Here is a 14,294-nt window from a genome sequence, read left to right as displayed (position 1 = left end):
GGGATGCAATATGGGAGGGTGAAGCAAGGTGGGGAAGTTCTGTGCTGCTGCTGCCAGGAGCCCATGCTGGCCTCACCACTATGGCAAAGTACCCCCTTCCCACGTGGCAGCAGAAGAGGCACAACTCTGCACCACCGCTGCCCTGCTGCTGCTACATGACGGCATAAATGGCATCATGGCAGCATAAATGGCACAAGCCTCTCTGGCCCTGCTCTCCCTCCCGCTGTGCCACAGAGGACCCCAGCAGGAGGGCAGCAGGGCGGGAAGCCCCAGGCCTCACAACGGACAGCCCACATCCTCTACCCTGTGCACAAGTCTTGGGGGCATGTGCCTTGCCCCCCCTGATGTCCCCTCCCTGGGAGTACATTCAGCAGTAGGGTGCTGCCCCCACATTCTTGCCCCAGGCTCTGCCCTGGCTGGGCAGTGCCCCCAGCCACAATTCTCAACCCTGCCCCATTCCCTCCCTTCACATGATTGCCTCAATCTGCTTCCCCCTACCTCCTGACTTGACTGCAAGCAGTTGAGGGAACTTACTGTCCACCGCTGTCTGGCTATATGTACATGGTGCACACTGCGTCCCACTCCCCCAGCCCCTTGCAGGCTGGAACTTTGCCAGGCTGCAAGGAAAACCCATGACTTCCTTTAAAGGAGAAAAATCTTCCTTTCTCCTTCAGAAGAGGAAATCTGTGGGGGGGTTTTCCACAGAGAACAGAAAACCTGTATCCCTGGTCCTGATGTGTTGCCCCATGGATGTTACTTGCTCCATATTGTTTATTGGCCAGCAGTTTTTCCCAGCTGCCTGCTGCTGTAGACAGACTTGTTCCAATGCATTGAAACTTGCAATTTTCTGTTAAACACATGTTGAATAACAAGTTTTTTTTCAAAGCTAAAAATATTCTTTCTTTCATCTTGTTCATTATATTAACAAGCATGTTTTTTTGTTTTCCAGGTCAGTCAATGCACCCATCTTCTAATGGTGGACAGCATTCCACAAAAAAGGTCCAGAAAAACAGAAATAATTATGCCTCAGTAGAGTGTGGTGCAAAAATACTGGCAGCGAATCCAGAAGCAAAGGTAGGATGTTTTTTTGTTTTTTTTTTTTTTATCTTACTTTGAGAATGTGAATGTGAGCATGGTTTTTAAGTTTATTTTTAATATAATCTTGTAGTGAGTCCTAGGTACAACTCAGACATTGGATTTAAGGCAGAATCTTCAAGGTATTCTAGCATTTCTTGTATCTGGGCTTATTACTCTTGGGCTTTTGAAACGGAATCCATAATGGTCCCTAACATCGGTGATTTTTAGGGGTTAGTTTTGAGAAATTGAAAGCTATTAAATGAAGTTCAGTAGAAGGAAAAACTACCTAGGATAGGGATTTATGTAGGTTGTTCTGGATAGGCTATAAAGCGCTGTAAATAAGCAGCTATTCTCTGCCAGTGTTCACAGCATGATATATTATTATTATCTTATCCTGCTGCTTAACTATTTCCATAACTAGATGTTTAGCTCCTATTATCATGTATGTATAGAAGTACACACCAAAAGGACACTTATTTCAAGGGAAAACTGACTTCTGCTTTCTATTTAATACCAGTGACAACTTAAACATTCTGTTTTATTTCCTGTACAGAGTACATCAGCTATTCTAATGGAAAACATGGATCTCTACATGCTGAATCCATGCAGTACTAAAATCTGGTAAGTTAACACTGTAGTGTTTTACAGGTGGTTGTTTTGGTTGGCTGTCCTGAAGGAAATAAGCAGGTACTACTTTACCATTGGCTTGATATTTGTATATTGCTTCTATAAGTGATTCTAACCCAGTGATTCTCAACCATGGTGGCATGGCACCCTGAAGTACCTGGAGATCCTTTCAAGGGTGTTGTGGGGTGCCACACAATCTTAGCACTATCAGGTGTGCAAACATGAGTCACGAGAATAAACCCAGAGTGTTCAAACTGATATTCTCATCTGTGTGAACTGCTGGAGGAGCCATACTAAGACCTGGTGTTTTGGCACATGCTGCAATGCATTTACCTTTAAAATAAATGTGGGGACTCTTTATGTAAGGCTGGGAGCACAGATGTACTCCTTCATGCCAACAGTAGACTTGCACATTTCAAGCAACACTGTCTAGTTTCCAATTGAATTCCCTCATCCTCCTTTTTAATTAGTGCTTTTAGTCACCCCCCCCCTTTTATTTATAGCTATAGATATCTCTCTCTCGTATATGTATGAGAGAGAGATTTATATTGATAAATAAAAGGGGGGGGGTGACATACAGATATAAAATTTCACTGAAAAATCTACCGGTCAAGTGCCTTACATACAAGTGCAAGTCTTGAAGTATAGATATTTTACATATATATCAGGATTCTGTTTAAAATAAGGGTTGTATCGTTTAACTCAGAGGAAGTAAGGGCCCTACCTCAGAAATAGAATACTGATATGCCGCCTTTAATGCTGAAAGTTAAAGATGTGTTCTTGCTGGTCCTAACTATCAGAATCCTGTAATTGGAATCTACTTTATTCTGCTAATATGCAAGCTAGGATACAGTCTAGCTTCTCCTGGATTCTACTGTTCTTGTAATACTAGTAACTACTTTCTGAGATGCGTATATATAAATCACAGTATTCACAAAGAGCTGATCAATATTGTAAGCGTTGTTTGGATAGTTGTTGAATAATTTCTTTATTCTCTTCCAAATAAATGGCTTGGGAAATGTGTACTATGTTACTGATCCTATATTTAAACACTTCTCCTATATTTAAAACAAGACAAATTTAAGAATTCAGGGTGCCAGCATGCAGGTGGATATGCTGGCAATGAGACTTTCTCAAACCTCCCATTTTATTTTAAGATTAATAAACACTCTTTTGCCTTTGCACCATAAACAGGTAGGTTTCTAAGCTACAAACAGTGAGGGTCCATTACTGTACTAGATTCAGACTTACTCTAATGAGATCTGCAGTTGTCATGGGCACATATATTTGAACAGACTCTTCTCTTGTGGGAAGGATAAGATAGGTGAGTTAAAGCAATACCACAAATCATGTTTTCTCTTTGAAGGAATAAGAGAAAAATGAATCTCTCCATTAATGGGAAATATTAGGTACTGGAAGGTGAAAAAATCTGGCCTCTTTCTAATATTTCAGTGCCTGTCTTAGGTGGATTTGTACTACTTGCACAAAGAATAAAGGCCCAGATAAGATGGAAACTCCTGTTTTGTTTTATTGTCCTCTGCTTTTATTTTACATTCTCTCTTGTATTGTCATACAGTCCTATTTTGTTTTTAATTCTGTGTTAACCTGGTAGAATATATGATCGCCCAATATGTTTTAGCAAAAGTTATAATTTTATTTAAATGGTGTGTGTTATATAAATATAAATTCAAGTGTGTGTATAATATTTTATTACTTGTACTGATTTTGGCAAAAAGTTGTAAATAAACTAGTTCTGCTACGATTAGTATATGGTATGGTAGGCACTTTTCAGATCTAGAATTTTATGAGAGGAGCTACATTTTCTCAGAAAAATTGCTTGTGGTGTGCATATGGACTGTTGGTTATCTAGAACAGTGGTTTTCAAGCCTTTTTTCTCTCTTGTGGACCCCTTTGGAAACTTCAGTTCAAGGTGCTAGACCCCTTTGAATTGTATGCATGGGTATTCATATACTTTTGATCTTGGTCATCTTTCGTGGACCCCTTAAACGTAGTCTGCAGACTCCCAGGGGTTCATGGACCACAGGTTGAAAACCACTGATTTTAGAACTCTCAGTTATGCAGTAGCATAAATAAGTGTTGCAACTGTGCATGTGAAAGCTACTTGTTTCTAATATCGAGTTTCTTTTTGCCTTCAAGGTTTGTTATTGAGCTTTGTGAACCAATTCAAGTAAAGCAACTTGACATTGCAAATCATGAATTATTCTCCTCTACTCCTAAGGATTTTCTGGTGTCCATTAGTGACAGGTATGTCATAACTTGAATAAGTGGTCATTTACATTCAGAAAGGTCAATATATTAAGTAGGAATAATTTTCAGTTGCAGTTATTTCATACTGGGCAGAAGTATCCTGGAAAGCCTCACAGCTGCTCTTGATTTTAAATGTTGTGAAATAACATGGATGATTCATTTTGTATGTATGAATGGCTATTTTTCTACAGTAGATGTGCTGGCAACTTCTTTCTCAGAAAACAAAAACAACCCAAAACAAAACTCTGTATGTGTTTCTGTGATGGTTCCTATTTCTTGCACCTTTTTGTTTGCCTTATTAGAAATGGGAAGAGAGAGCCCTATTGGTCTCTGCCATAAATATAAAGCAGTAAGACAAGCATCCAAAATACTGGCATTTATTGAACCTTTAAATAGCTAAAATTTTCCTGCTTTGAAGCAAATTGCTCACTTCTAAACTCTCAAGTGATGTTCATATTGGAGCAGAACATGGATTCTTTTTAATAGATTCCATTTAATATTTTTGCTATGGTGTTACTTTTTCCTCTTTTTATAAATGGCACCAATCAACCAATAATTCTTTCCTGCCCTATGTCACTCAAGCCTTTTTATAATATTATTGGTTGTACAGAAATCAGTTTTCAAAAGTGAGATCTGTCAGTATTTCTCCCACCTTTTTTCTCAAAACAATGGGAAGAAGTATAGTACAGTGGATCTTGCATCCTTCTTCCTTCCTAGCTCTTGTGAAGTAGCAAAACGGTTTCTTTTTGGCAAATTTTTGTCTTTTCTAGATTACCGTTAGGGGTGTGTTCCAGTTGGCAGAATCACAAGTATGAAGGCTAAGTTTTTAAGTATTGGCTTAGCTCCAAGCCATCCAACTTCTACATGGCTAGAGGGACCTGGAAATCCCCAGCTGCGTACTGTACCTCTGCCCTCTGCACCATGTGGAAGCTGTCTCCATTCCCCAAAACCTTCCCCTCTACAGCCCCACCACCACTGCATCATGTACCCAGGCTTACTTTTGCCTCCCCCCACAGCTGTGCAGTGCTGCCACTTAGGTCCTTGGTGCAAGGGCAGGCAGCAGAAGCTGGAGGAAGGAGGGAGAGACTCCAGCTGCTGTTAAAGCCAAAATAGTGGGGAAAGCAGTGACTACATTGAGATTTTTTTTGTTTTTGTTTTTCCGCATTCCGAATAAGGGAAACATTTATAGCTACAGGGTATCCAAAATAGTTTTTAGCAAGAATCAGGCACCTTAATGTTTTAAGCCTCGTTCAGCTAACTTTACTTGTGCTTATGGAGAGCTGGGGTGGCATGAGTGCTAAGATGCACAATTGACAGTCCAGATGTCACAAGCTGAAGGCCATAGCAGAAGCACTCAGTGTGGCCTGTTGGATTCTAGTGAATCTGAGAATTCTGCTAAATACCATGTCATAAGTACATGAGTAAGGAAAGGATTTGTGCTTATTCTAAAGTTAGCAGGTCTTGACCTAAAATTGACCATGAATCTGAATACTGTGAAGTGTCGCTCTAAAATTGGGCCCTATCCCGCAAACATGGAGTAATAATATAGTAGTATATTAATAATTTCCCCGTTGTGACTTTACACTTTATTTTCCAGGTACCCAACGAGTAAGTGGATTAAACTGGGTACTTTTCATGCTAGAGATGAGAGGAATGTCCAGAGCTTTCCTTTGGATGAACAGATGTACGCAAAATACGTTAAGGTAATTCTTCTATGTAGCTAATGTGCTTTTCTCCTTGTAAAAGGAATAATTTGAAGGACAACTATGACTTTCTGTTCAACCAAGCAACCTTAGAACTAGGTAAAAAATTATCCTTACCATGCGTTAAAGTAACTTTGAGAGTTAATTTTTAATTTACTATGGTTCGTCACATTTTTTGTGATTTGTTGGCTTTTTTTTTTCCTGAGGAAGTATGGAGTTGTATAATAGAACATGTCAGCATTGTGCCAGTTTTCTGAGCAAGAGTTTGTGTTAGTCTCAAATTGAATTTAAAGGGTTTTTTTTCTCCTTTAACAATCAGAAATATTGTTTACTAACATGTCTGACTAGTCGAATACAAAAGACTCTGGTAAAGAACAGGAAACAGGATAGATCAGTTTAGCAGACTTTTCAGCTATATATAGATATAGATATAGATATAGATTTTGCTTTTGGTTGCTAAGTTTTTTTGCTTTATATTTTTAATGAAGCTAATTGCTTTCAGAATTCTTTTGGTTTTGGTTTTTTATACACATACCAGTTTGCATGGTCCGTGGTTTTGTGAGTTTGAATAACTTGCAGTAGTTTACTATGCCTCTGCTATAAAATCCACCACAATTATGTACTCTAGTATTTTTATGTTTATCCAGGTGTATACTTTAACAAATCAGATGTCCTAATCTGTAGAAACCAGGATCCAAGTTCCAACTTTGTCTGTGATTCCCAGTACAATCCTTGAGCTGTATCTGCTGCCTGTCTTAATTCCCCTGAATTATTTAGGCTTGCTGCTCTAGAATCTGCATCTTAATAATTTATAAATTCACAAAAGCTTGTTCTGCATTGAGCATAAATTTAGATTTCAGGTGAGGAATGAAATTCAGAGCCTGCTTATTTTTTTTTTATTTTTTTTAAGAAAAAGATCCCCTTAACTTTGACTTCATTGCTACAGATGAGCCATATTTTTGTTGGAAGTACATGTTAGCTTCCAAATTTGTTTTTATTTTTCTCTAACAATTTTTTTTTTTTTAAGGGAAAAGATTCTCAGAGCACATGAGAATTATATCTGGGGCATTAATGAATAATATTTTCATTCAGTTTTTTTAGCAGGAGCATTATTAAATCACAAGTTTGAGAGACCCATTTCTGTGTTTCGTCGTTCATTCCCCTAATGTTCAATTACACTTGCACTTTTTTCAGAAAGTGATCTGAAGAGCAAATATAAATCCATTGCAGTGGTTTCTGACATGGCACATGCATGACTAGAACAGTACTGACTGTCTCCTCACTTTTTAAAAAAAATAATAATTTGCAGTGCACTAGCTTTCCCCTGGGGCTTTACTCCTGTTCTTTTTTGAGTCTGTTTATATCACGTATTACTTGCAGTGAGTAAATGTTGTCATGCAATGCTGTAGCTCTTTATAAAATAGATTTATACCTTTCCCAAGAAACATGCTCTTGAAACTGCTACAGTTTTTTTCCTAGTAATTGGGGTATACCACAATTAAGAGGTCCAGTTTTCTGATATGGGAGAGATGACACTTTAATTGATGCTGATAGCTGTTTAAATCTTTTAATGTTCATGCCTCAAATTTCTTGCATGAATCTGGACAATGTGACTGTAACTCTGCTTGCTGAACTTTGACATTGTAGTGGTCAGTAAAGTGCTTAGAAGTATGCTAGATCAGTGGTTCTTAACTGATGGCCTGTAGATGAGTTGTTTATAAGGGCAACCAAGTGATCCTCTCCTTCCATCTTTCTGCTTCTGATCTGCTTTATGCTGGAGCTAGTGTGCTTGGGAATGAGCAGAGCTGCCTTAGTGTAATGCTGCTCATAAGCTAATGAAATAACCTTTGCTAAAAAGTGATGCAGGTTTAGGCAGGGATGGAGCCATGTGAATTTGGGTGTGTGGAGTAGTGGATTGGCAGCCTAGGTCATGGTACTGTTGGGGGCAGTATGAAAGTGAAATGAACTGAACCATGGGATCAAAAGTTGAGAACCACTGTGCTAGATATGGGATTTTTTTTAAGTCTCTTCTGCATGTACCAAATTCCTCCGAAGGCAGTATAATATGGTGAAAAGATAACATATTAAAGTACTGATTTATTGTCAATGCATTGGCTTCATAACAAAGATTCTTAGTATCTCTCTAATCTAAATTGGGGATATTTTGGAAAATTAATCCAAATTTAGCTAAATGTGAGGCTTGATAGTGGATTATTTAAATTGCATTAAATCATGATTTTTCACAAATGAAATGGCCTTGATTTAGCTTGGTTACTTCAGAAGCAGAATAGGTGGAAAACAAATTAAGCCCATTTTAATCTTGAACAGAAGTCCATTCAGAAATTCCATGTGGTTTAACAAATTTAATTTTTAAATTCATGCCTTTTAATTAGGATTTAATTTTCTTGAGCATCCTTGTATAGATCTAGACTCAGTATAAACCATGCTAAATAAAGACTTTTTTTCCATTGGATCTTAAACTCTTCTTACTTCTAAATTCCCCTGAAAAAATTTCTATAAAATAGAACATGCTATACTGAATTTAGATCAGGAACAGTACATTAATGATCTTTAAAAATGGGGATTTTTTTTGTAGGTGGCTTAATATTTTTCCTAACTTTAAGAATAATCGCATTAAGAGTAACATGTTAAAGATTTTGTCTGGCATACTTTTAGAGTGCAGTAACAAGGACATTAGAATAATCTGACTAAATCTTTTGCCTAGAAATCTTCTATTTTTTTATTATACTGTCTATCTTTCAGCTTGAGCTAGAAGCTTTTGGATTTACCTAACACTCAACAGTGTTGCATCTTCAGTCTTCACAGCTTATTTCTTGTAAAGCATTTAAGCTTGGGACAGAAATTTAGGCCTAAACCAGTATAAGTGATCAGAAACTAGTTTAAAACTAACACAACAGAAGCTTGGTGCACACAAACTGCTTTCAAAATGGCTGAAACTGGTTTAAGATAAACCTGGATGATGTGTTATCAGACTTAACTGATTTAGGTTAAATTGGTTTATTGAAATTCTGTCCCCCTCCAAATTCAAGCTGTCTGTTCCAGCCAAGCGGGGAGGTGTGCTCAAGTACCCCTTGGCTTGTGGCCTGGACCACTGTAGGCATGTGGCTGCATTTCTCGAATCAAAAGTGAATGTCTGTTCACTTGTTTATGGGTTCAATCTGCACTGTTTAGACTAACCTGCAAAGATTGAATCAAGTTAGCCTCGGGCTTTTTGACTGTGTACTTAGCCTTTATAGTACTTAATTAAAATTGCTAGAGTTGCCTGTGGCACGTGTCCAGCTTTTGTACTGACATCTTTCTTTTCCTTTCTCTTGCTTCAGATGTTCATCAAATACATAAAGGTTAGCAATCTCCTCTTTCCAAATATTGAATGCATAGGGCTTGGGGTATACTCTGCAGCTCAGCAAGTTGGCAAGAATAAAGCTTTCCAAGGACCTTTCTGTTATGAGCAATCTGCATTCTGCTTAAGTAAACCTAACTTCCAAATTTAAAAGCTAGATGTGCGTGTTGAGTAGAGATTTTTATCTGATTCTTCTCTAGTCTTTCATTCTAAATGCTTGTTATTCTTTAGGTGGAGTTGGTGTCACATTTTGGATCAGAACATTTTTGTCCTCTAAGCCTTATAAGGTAATAATGAATGAAATACTTTGAGCTGAAAGTTATCTTTTACATCTAAGGCTGAGAATGTTTAGTGCGTCTAATGTCATCTGGAAAACATTTCAGTTTCTCAAGTTCAGCAGCAGTATTCTTGATTCTGTTTAAAGAAAGGGATTACATAAGTTAGACATTGCTGACATGATGGTTCAAATTATTGTAAATTGCTTTAAAAATTCCTTAAATAAGGTGGTATCCATAAGGAAATGTCCTCCCTAAATTCCCTTATACATTCTGCTTCCCTTTTTTCCTCCTTCACTACCCCTTCTCCAAGCCTCTTTTCAGCCATCGAGGTTACAACAAGATTTGAACCGTGGTATCTCTAAAGTAGTATAGCTCCAGGTTATTAAGCCAGTCTTGAAGGTGAGGGAGAGATTGAATGTAGTGCACTAGGAGCTTATCCTATAGTGTAAGGATTTGAAGAAAGTGTCATGGTCAGTGTCAAGCCAGAAAGACTGTCCTAGAATTTCTATCCTAAATTAAATGAGGAGGATAAGACCTCTATGCATTGCAAAAGGTGGATGTTGCAGTAATTCAAGATGAAGAATAAGATGTGGATGACAAGTCAGGTGATGAGAAAAGATCTGACTTCTGTAAGGGAGGGGTTAAGGTGGGAAGAAGGTTAGAACCAAATAGTGCTGCTAAGTCTAACTGCAACGCTAGTGGAATCCTAACTAACCCTTCTAGAGATGAGTGTTTTAAAAGAAAAGGCATTGGTCAGCTTTATGTAAGATGCCAGTTTGCTGGTTGGCTAATCCAGGGCAAGTGTTAATTTAATGTGCTTGCTTCAGTCATTAAATCACCATTAGATTTTAGCCTGACAACTTACATTTTGGTTTTATTTGAAATATTGTTTATAGAGTGTTCGGCACTAGCATGGTTGAAGAATATGAAGAAATTGCTGATTCCCAGTATCAGTCAGAACGCCAAGAGCTGTTTGATGAAGACTACGGTAAGAAAACAAATAAATAACTGTATTGCTTATTAACTATCAAATCCCTTGTAACTTGGTCACCTGAAGTTTTTCATGTGTTCTGAAATGATCAGCTTGGCAGTTAGGGACTACTTCACTTTTATTATCTTCTAGGATGGGTTGGTAAGTCGCATTCAGCCAACAGATGTAGGGTTGTGAGGGGAGCTTTGGTAGAAGTTGCCTTCCCTGTGCCACTGTAAGGAGAAGTGCTGGTGGCATTTGTGTCCTAGTCACTCCAGTCTGCAGCCTAAAGACACTGCCAACCTCTGCTCTAGGATAACAGTATCTTCCTGCTTACAAAGAATGTCCAAATATCTGGTTAAGTCTCAAGCTGCTGTTCTGCAGTAAATCTCTGCAGGTGTCAGCATACACAAGTGATTGTGAGAACTAAATAGTTAATTGGCTGAACATATATAATGCTTCAGCCATCTTCAGGGGATCTCTGGCACTGTGTCACCATTGTGTTCTCCCTACATGAAGCTTCGCTCTGCTCACATGCACGTAGTCACATAATGAAGGGCTTGCTGTCTTTTCAGTATTGCCAGAGTAGGGCTTTCAGGTGGCTCAGGTGTGTTGATCAGTAACTATGTGTAGAAGATTAAACTGGGATAAGCAGCTATACTTCTCCTATACCTAGCAGAAGTAGAAGAATTGAGATTGGGGTAGGTAAGCTCACAAATGAGCCTTCTTGGAAAAGAGAAATAAAGGACAAGAAATGACACTAGTAAAAGGAAAGCAACCCACAAACCTCGTTTCACAAATACAGGGTAAGTTTTTATAATGGAGTTGAAATTAGAGGAAATTTAATAGAAATGTTTTTCAAAGGGAACCTTTTGATAGCTCTAACCCCTGGCTTGTGCAGAAATATTATGTTGCATGGTGAAAACGTATTACTTTTCTGAAAAGAGGGAACATGGGCATCCTTTCTCACTCTGCCTCCCAATTCCCCTAAAGACCCCTGTTTCCTGCTCCATTAACGTTTGCTTTTTGCTTTGAAAATCTAGTCACCTTACTAAATAACGATACTTGTTAACAGCTTTCTGTTAATCTTCAGAGCTGTCACAAAACCTATGTTCTTTAAGAGGGTGCATAAGGCCCATTTCATTGATTCACTTCCTACAGAAAGTTTTTTGTTTTTCAAGGCTGAGCATCTCAGTTACTTGATACCTATTATGCAGAACTTAATTAGTCCTGAAGAGGTAACAAGACAAAGATTGTCATCTTCTTAACTTAGGATTCCATTGCTAATCAATATAATATAGAACAGTAAATGTAGCATAAGTAGATAGTATGTTTTGTTTCAGACATTGATGGCTCGTGGACCAAAAAGTTCTGTTCTTAGTTGACACTTTCCTGAAACCGATCTCAAAATTTCGTGCCTCCTGTGTTTTGATTTTTAAACCTATTTTTATAACATTTTGCTGCACCCTTTTTTCCTGTACTAGAAAAGAAAAACACTTCACTTGTAAGAATTATCTGGTTTAGTATGCCTAAAGCCTGATTCAAATGCAGTATAATTTTTGTCCTTTTTTTAACCTAATTTTAGTTGTTAGGATGTTTTTACCTTAATTTTAGGCTTAATTTTAGACTTGGTATTGGTATAGGAATAATTTTATTTAATTTTAAACAGATTACCCATTGGATTACAATACAGGGGAAGAGAAATCTTCAAAAAATCTCCTTGGCTCTGCTACAAGTGAGTATAGCTGTATTTTTCTCAGGAAACTTTAATAATACTGTGTAATAATTAAGGTGTTTAACTTGAATGTGATTCCATTTAATTAAAGAGCAGTGTCTTGGATTTCAAATATCTGGGCAACTTCAAAAATTTTACCTTCTCTTATTATGACTAAACAGTAAACATTTTAATTAAAATAAATGAGAAGCTAGAGCTACAATTAAACTATTTAATGTAGCATGATGATCTTGATTCAAACAGTGTTAGTAGTTCCTGTAACTAACTGCGGAAACTGACTGATGGAGGATTACATGAGGAGTTGCCCTGAGGTAGTGGATGATAGGAAAGGATGTGCAGAGTGCTTCTCAATATATGTGGAAGGCCTTATGTCCACATAAGATTCCTCATCCCTTCTTAAACTAATCTGTTTTTTGAAGGAGGTGATGTCTCAGGTGGTTTTACTTACTACCTTCCTGTTTAGCTGGCAGCATTGGCGATGCATGGGGGGTGCATGTGGGTGCACAGTCAGCCCCTGAGACCTGGGTGCTGCTGGCAGCACCCACTTACTGCCCCCCTTGCTGCTCACGCTGTTGCTGCTTGCAGGCAGTCACCATGCCCAGCTCCCCCTCCCCAGCCTCAGGAGGCACTTATGGCTGGCAGTGCACTAAACCATAATGGACCTCCTTACTCGGGAGGTCATGGGACTTAAACTTAAATAGATGTTTGAGGTATTACTTCAGTTCTGATGGAAGCCCTCAACTCTGCAGTCTTATTTAGGGTAGCATCAGCCATGCAATCCTTTTTGTCAAGATTAAGTGAATTATATTGCAGAGTTTACATCAACAGTGAATGCTACTTCTCTATTATTGCTCAAATAAATAAACCTAAGCCTTAAATCTGCAAAGTAAAACATTCTTTTTATCCCAGTTTCCCAAAGTTGCAGTGTGAAAGACACAGCCATGGCCATAAATACCGCATAATATTTTAGTGTAGCTTTGGGGAAAGGCAACAAATATAGCCATATAAAGAGCAATCTGTTACTAAATATTAAAGTTCCAGATTTGTTTGACTTTCAGTTCAAATGAGAAGATGTAGTGTTGAAGCACTATCAAGAAAAACTACCTCTTACCAATAATTATTAAATTATTCATGCCAAAGTCCTGTTGAAATACCTTTTAAAACTTGCAAAAACTTCTCAGTCTGAAAACAGTGGTTTTTCTTTTAATGGATATAGAACTTGTTCTTATAGAAACAAGTATTCCAAAATAATTAAAAACAAACAAACCCCAAAAAACAAACAGCCCTACCCCCAGATGACTGAATATTAATGACAACAGTAATTCTTAATTGTGGCTAGCTGAATTGGTTGCCTACCCTGGAATTAAATGCACTTTATCTTTTTTTTTAAGCAGCAGGAGATCCTTTGTCTAGTCTAAACAACAGCAACACAGACTTCCATGTAGTATGTCTCTCTGTGAATGAGGAATAGAGTGATGTTAGAGAGCTTACTGACTAGGGATTTTGATTAATGGAAAGCGGCTTGCAGTTTTGTGCCAAATAAACCAGTGTAGGTAGTGCCTCAGCCCTCCTTTCTCTTATCAACTGGCAGATTCACATAGTAGCTTTAATCTCCTCTCCTCCTTTCTATTTCAACTCCTGAAAGGCATCCAGATCAAATAAGAACTCAACTATCTTGGTTACAATCTTTCTCTTGGCTTTTTAGGGCGTTCAGACTACGATTGGGCATAGAACAAAACCTAAGCAAAATTCATGGAGTTCTGGACTATTCCTCAAATTGCTTGGGAGAGAATATTCCACCAAGATGAAATTAAATCATCCTTTTAGTGATTTTTATTCCAAACACTTCTGAGCCATTTATTTGTATTTGATCTTGGAGAACTCTGCCTCTGCTTTGTATAGATCTGAATTGATGTTCTAGATGGTGCATTGGCTTTTGAGACCTCGTGGGGAGAAATAAAGGTCAGTTACGTGGCACCAACATTATATAGCAAACTTTTTACCACTTCTAGTTTTGTTTTTGAAGCTGAAGACATACCAGGCAAATTGGTAGCAAGCATCATAAGCTCATTTAACCCTCTACTGTACCTGGATTTCACAAAGTCTCTTACAGGTTCTCAAACGCCAACATCCACTATGGTCAGCTTTGCCATACTGTAACTTCAGCAACATTTCTTTTTTACAAACAAAGACTTATTCACTGCTGCTGACATTTTATAAGAAATTGTGTCTGATAGCCGTGTTTGATCGACATTATTCCTGGGCCTGCCTTATT

The 14,294-nt window shown here is 38.0% G+C and overlaps 1 protein-coding gene across 3 annotated transcripts in view; it reads left to right on the top strand.

The window, feature by feature from the left end:
• SUCO (SUN domain containing ossification factor) overlaps positions 1–14,294 on the top strand; it is a 66,841-nt gene that overhangs the window by 35,241 nt on the left and 17,306 nt on the right. For 2 of the 3 annotated variants that reach the window (XM_019530770.1, XM_019530768.1), the window contains 8 exons: positions 950–1,074; positions 1,631–1,698; positions 3,862–3,969; positions 5,570–5,675; positions 9,017–9,037; positions 9,268–9,323; positions 10,211–10,302; positions 11,954–12,019. In XM_019530770.1, coding sequence (XP_019386315.1) covers positions 950–1,074; positions 1,631–1,698; positions 3,862–3,969; positions 5,570–5,675; positions 9,017–9,037; positions 9,268–9,323; positions 10,211–10,302; positions 11,954–12,019 — 642 coding nt within the window. The remainder of the gene's footprint in view (positions 1–949; positions 1,075–1,630; positions 1,699–3,861; positions 3,970–5,569; positions 5,676–9,016; positions 9,038–9,267; positions 9,324–10,210; positions 10,303–11,953; positions 12,020–14,294) is intronic. The other variant, XM_019530769.1, reaches the window with a different exon arrangement.

This window comes from Crocodylus porosus, unplaced genomic scaffold (genome assembly GCF_001723895.1).
Source record: "Crocodylus porosus isolate Cpor-Errol unplaced genomic scaffold, CroPor_comp1, whole genome shotgun sequence".
NCBI classification, from domain to species: domain Eukaryota; kingdom Metazoa; phylum Chordata; order Crocodylia; family Crocodylidae; genus Crocodylus; species Crocodylus porosus.
This window is presented reverse-complemented; position numbering and strand designations above follow the sequence as displayed.